Below are 6,278 nucleotides of genomic sequence, written 5' to 3' on the forward strand. Positions count from 1 at the left end.
AGCAAATGCATTTAAAAAATATGTTTTCGTTAAATTTATTCATATTACTTGTCATTTAAGTGTAAAAGTAGATTTTTTAAAGCTGCTGAATGTAGAATTGTAACAGTTTTTTCCCATTCAAAATGGAATTACAAGTAAAAAAGTTTAATAAATTGATTATTTGGAAGGGGGGGGGGCAATTGCACAGGACTTGTTATATTTTATATGAAGATTGTACTCTACCAGCAAAACTACCTGAAATCCACAAAAAAAAGTTTTAGGCCATTGGACTAACCAGATATATTAATCTGCTTCATATAAAGCTTTATGTCACCTCGTTACATGATTTATATGAATTTTATAACATTTTTGGATCTCAAGAGACATTTTTGGCCAATCTGCGTCAAAAGTTCTCATGGAGATAGAGTTGGAATTCAAAAACTCTTTTTTCGTTTCTACTTCGCTTGTCGCTTCCAAGGGCATGAATTGAGTAAATACCATTACGGAACAACAGCACCCCTCCGTTTCCAAGTCCTCGCTTGCAAACGAGATTCTCGGAAGAATAGATCATCAGTTGTCAGGACCATTTTATAATTTTTTTATTTATTTCGTGATTACAATCGAATTTTCAAAATACATTGAAAGCATTGAATCCTGTGTAAAAATCTTAGGTTCTCAGATTTAATGTTTTGAAATTAGATGATGGATAAATGCGGCCAATCTGATAGTAAATGTAAACTGATTCTCGAAATATGAGAATTTTAAGGATATTATGAATTAACCACTTGTGCTGGAAAGACATGCCAGTACATCGAAATGCTTTTGTCACAAAATTGCCAACGACTTGTTGTATACGTCGTAAGCCAATTACAAAAGAAATAAAAATATTTGCAGCAGGTAGATTTAGATTGTTTATAGAAACACAGTTTACTAAAGTGCACAGTCTTAGGCTAGAAATTAATTTATTTAGAAGATAAATCCTTTTCAGATTTCTAATAGTCATCGAATACTTTGTGTGGCCTTGCTACGGATTTATTTTTAGGATTGTTTTAGCATGCTCGTCTTTGAATCTTATCAATATAAGTGGTTATAAGTAATCAAAGTTTATGTTCTCAACAAGAAATTGCTGGGAAGTCAGTGAAAATATTAACTTTAAAGATAATTTTATATCCTTTTTAACGATATGTATAGTCACCTGGTTTTCTCTTCATTAACAACATTATTCATTAAGCACGTTAATACACTGCTTAAGAATTTTTCTGTGGCCCTTAACACTTTTAAATCTTTAAACAAAAATGTGCCGAATTTTCATGCTTCAAATCTTTCTGAGGATCATTTGGTTTATTGGATAAGAACCATTCCTTTGCTAACTGCGCCTTCTTGAAGTTCAATAAAAAACATTTATGTAACTCATATTGCTACGGAAACGTCAAGTCCGTTGAACATATGCTACGGTGTAATCTCTACCCTCAAACCAGGCCTCAATTCCTCTGCTCGCCGTCACCGCTTCCTGAGCCTACCTTTTAACTTGTTCAGAGCAGTTTGGTCTATATCCAATAATGAAATAAAACTCTGACCAACTGCATCAACTTCTTTCGCTAACACTTAACACTCTTCTACCAGAAAGTAGGCCACTTCGACGCCTGTAGTACTAACTTATCCCCCCCCCCCAATTAAATAGTAATATTTTTCAGAACAGATCTTGTGTTCATGCAAATGAAAAAATTTATTTATCCATTTAATTTCAGAAGTTTCAAATTTTGATTCATTTTAAATATTTGAAAAATTGCATTAATTTCTGACTTAACTTGAATTGGATTCTGTTATTTGAGGCTCTATAAAGATGTAAGTTTCCGTTTCAAAAATAGTCAAAATAAATTTCTATTCTGCAGGGGTCTTTATATAAACGAAAAAGAAACTGATTATACTTCTGCGAACGCTTGGGCACCAAAACCAAATGAGTAAACTTTGGATTATAATTTTAATGCAATTTTTTTATTTAATGATTTTAGCTTCCAAAAAATTGTATACAATACTTTTTGTAATGTCTCAAAATAGAAGGCAAATGCTTGCACTATTCAAACTCAACTTATTTAAATATAATTTGATGAAATCAAATTACATTTTTATCAAATACTTCTCTATTTTCATGATCAAGTAGGTCATAATATATTATTGCTATTATAAACGTAGAATTACATAAAAAGTTTTATTTAAAATTATATTTTATATAAATGTAATTTTAAAAATGGTGAAATATCCATTCATATATTAGTTCTCGATATGTTGTCTTGCAGATTCTCCAATTTAAATTTCTACTTACTAAATATCTCAGATTAATAAACAAATACGCGTCCACAATATTTATTGTTTATTCAGTAATTTCGTAAAAGATGGATCATTTAAGCAATAAATATTTTGAATATTTTATAATGATTTAAATCAGTGGCAAGTTTTACAGGTAAATTCTTTTAAATAAGACAAATTATTTGAGATTAACATACAATGCTTTATTTGATTAATACAAATTATTTTTTTCCTTTAACGGAACTAAAACAGTGAATATTCACTCAATGTATTGCATTAAAATACATAAACATTTTTCTAATATGAAATTCACACAATTTAATTAACTAATTAGCTCTATAATTAACCAAAACTTGCACAAATTAAGGTATACAAAAAATTACTGATACTTGCTTTGTATACTCCATTAAACAAAAGATTTGTTTAATTCTGCAAATAGCCCATTTTTCCATTAAAATTAACCAAAATGAATCAAACAGCTGGGTATTTTCGTATTGCGAAAATAGCAAAATCAGCTTGATTTATACAGTCAGCTGAAATTCGGTTGTGGAAAAATCAATAGTATGCAGGGCCTTTAAAGGATTCACTTCATCCAAAGAAAGTGCCCTTTTATTTCTACTAAGTGTCCTCCAATGTTGAAGTCCTTTAAAAATGGATGGATAGATCGCGGAATCAAGGGCCAGGGCCTCAAATTCGATTCTATCTCTTGATACACAGCTTGAACCGCCATCAGATGAAGCAGTTTCTTCCTCTTCTGAAGATATATCGGATACATCAGAGGCACAATTGGCAATTACCGATTCGTTATCACTGAAAGTGCTTCTTCTGTTGAAGTCTCTATTAAAATCTCTAACAGAATTAACTCTCAACAAATTTAGCTTTCCCATCTGGTCGCTGCCATTTGTAGGTAAACATCCTGTTGATCCACTCTTGCCTTCCTCTGTAAGATGTTCTGATCTATTCCATATAACATAACTGGACTCGACCGAACGATTCCCGTTGTACTTTTCGTAATGTTCTTCAAACACTTTACAATTATCTGATACTACTTCTGACTCTGCAGATTTGGTAGCTTCCAAATAACTTCTTGTATCATCTTCTGTATGAAATACTGGCATTTCAAAGGAGTCATTACTTTCTTCTGAAGGCAATAATATCACTGGAAGGTTGCTTAGGCATTTCATAAGTTCTTCATTAAAAACAGAAATGTCTGTATTGTTTTGTACGTCGATAGGAGAAGACTGTGGCGCGTTCGGATATTTATTAGGAGTTTCATTGCTCGAATCGATTTGGAAACGCGGAGAATCAGCATCCACGGAAACAGATTCTAATGGATTGATGTATACGTCAGAAAGATCTTGGAGAATTCTACTTGAAGCAGAGATTAGAAAGGAATTCTGGTTTGTGGATGATTTCCCAACGTCATGTTTGCTCTGTAATAGACAAAATACCAATCATATAATGGAAACTGCCTGTAGATAAAAAAAACCATGATGTGAATTTAGCTATCAAGAAGAACTAGTCTCCGAATTTTTCAATTTAAAGATAATCATTTTACATGTTTGATTTTCTTTCATGAATCCTTAAGTATAGTTATTTTTACTAATAATAAAAATGAATGTGTGTGTGTGTGTTGGCCCTCTGAAGGCTTCACCTTTTTTTTTATCTACAGCTACCAAATTTGCAAATATATACCTCGAAGAGCGGGAATATTCATTTCGGAGCGTTATTTCTGGAATTTTAATTAAAAATTAGCTTTAATTTTAGTGTTAAATCTCAGAGTTTCTCCCCGATAACTTCTAAAAGCATCATTGCACAAAAATTTTTTACATCATTCCAAAATTTAAAAAATTATCCTCTTAATAATATAAGTTTAAAAGTTTCTTTTTTTTTTGCTAAATTCATACAATTGTTTTAATTTTTTGAATGATTTTGAACAATAGATTATTGCCCTGAAATTCAAACTGTTTTCATTGTAATGTATAATCAATTATCTGATCTCGAAATTTTCTTCCATTGTTGAAAGTTAAAGGATTTTGTTTGATATCTGTGTAATTTATGAGACGTAAGAGAGTGAAGTTACAATATCGTGAAATTTAAAACATAAATGGATAGAATATTTACGACTTTAACGCCACTATGATGATTTGTTATTGATATCTATTAGATAAGGTCATGCACACAATAAATAGAACTTAAAACACTATTTTAATCTCATAAATGTTTGCGAAATCATGCACATGCAGTTATATATATATACAATTTATTTGAAATTTAGTATTACCGATATTTCCGACATATCAGCTGGTCACCTGAGACGACAAGTAGACAAATAAAATGGATCTTTCCATTATAAAATTTATATTTTAGATATAAATAATACGAAAAATAGAATTGAAAATTAATATTGGAGATGTATATCGTTTTTGTATTATAATCGTTTCTAACAATGAATTTTATATTTAAGCTTGTATAATAAGGCAAGTTGTAAAATAAGGACTCGAATATATAAATAGTATTGATAACACTTCATTCGAAATATTTAGAAATATATTAGTAAATGTCACGCCTGAAATTATTGAATAAATCCTTTAAGAGACAATAATACGTAGTCTTTTTCCTTACATTTAAAATTAGAGCAATCCAGTGAAAATATTTTTTTTTTTAATTTTATACAGAATAGATCAGATCAAAATTTAGAGGATTAACGGGCTAAATATTTTTCTAGTTTTTTTTTTATGGTGGGTCATATACTTAATTGAAATATTTTATTTATATTTGTGGGGAAAAAGCCAAAGTAATTTTATTATTGAACATTATTTAGTAAGAAAAAGTTGAAAAACTTTAATCCTATAAACACATTTAGCAAACCGAGTAAAATCGACTGAAAACCGATTTAATTTTGAACTTCATTCTATTCGTTCAAAAGGAACTTCTTAAATAATTACCAAAATAATGAGCGATTGGCATATTAAAAGAAAAGAAAATTAAAAAAGATATTGCTGGCATCAAGAAATATAATTACTTGAAAAAAGGGTGATAATATTCAGTTGTTAATAATTAGATTTAAAAAATTTAAATGCGAGTTAATTTGATACGATTAATCAAAACATTTATAAATACAAAAAGGAATGATGGAATAGATTTTACTCAAAAAAGCCCTTCACGTTATTAAATGCAACGAAATAATATCCAAATATCGAATTTAAGAAAAGTCATGAAGATAAAAGTATTTTCCAGTTGATAAAATTCAGTAGTAGCATTAATAGTATTTCTATTTCAAAAAAATTCTTTCTTCAATACAAAATAAATATCATGTATTAATTTCATTAGTTAATAAAAAATACAAGAAGAAAAAGTGAAATACACCCCAACAAAGGAAAATTCTTTCAAAACATGCATTAAAAGGATTATATTATATGATTAATAATTTATATACAAAACACATACTGCATTTCCAGTCGACATTTTTGATTTAGATAAAATAATCCTATTTGAGTACCATTTTCTTCTCTGTATTAAAAGTCGAATTCTGAAGGACAAATTTGAATCGGAGTAAATTTTCTTTTTGTGATTGATTGATTGATTTTTGAGATGTTATTTCTACTGGAGCTGTTTTCGTCTTCAGAGGCAATTCCGATTACTACAATTTCAATACAATGCATATTCTCGAATTACACTGAAGTTAAAAAACATATTTTCCAGGAAATAGCTGACTCAAAGTAATATTTAAGCGAGACATCAGATTGTATCCAAGACGAAATTTCCTTAAAAAGCTTTTGCGTGAGGTTAGCAAAGTGGATAGAAAATCTTTACTTAAATGAAACGGATTCGAATTCGTTTCATTAATGCACAGCGTTTTGAGCTTTGTATCACTCTTCGTAGCATTTCCAGAATAAAATTTGCACTGGTTTCAGAATTTGGATTTTAATTCTATTTACAGTAATGAATTTGGTTCTAGAGTGAGATAAATCTTCTTTATAAGATACCTC

General features: G+C 29.5%; 1 protein-coding gene across 1 annotated transcript; it reads right to left on the reverse strand.

Moving 5' to 3' along the window:
- Nucleotides 1-2,473: 2,473 nt before the first annotated feature.
- Nucleotides 2,474-5,864, reverse strand: LOC129961700 (uncharacterized). Its single transcript, XM_056075243.1, has 2 exons — nucleotides 5,737-5,864; nucleotides 2,474-3,719 (listed from the first exon to the last, which is right to left on the reverse strand). The coding sequence occupies exons 1-2, from the start codon at nucleotides 5,752-5,754 to the stop codon at nucleotides 2,808-2,810; spliced, it is 930 nt and encodes a 309-aa protein (XP_055931218.1). The 5' UTR covers nucleotides 5,755-5,864; the 3' UTR covers nucleotides 2,474-2,807.
- Between the last annotated feature and the right edge of the window lie 414 nt (nucleotides 5,865-6,278).

Source organism: Argiope bruennichi, chromosome 2 (assembly GCF_947563725.1).
Source record: "Argiope bruennichi chromosome 2, qqArgBrue1.1, whole genome shotgun sequence".
Classification (NCBI taxonomy): domain Eukaryota; kingdom Metazoa; phylum Arthropoda; class Arachnida; order Araneae; family Araneidae; genus Argiope; species Argiope bruennichi.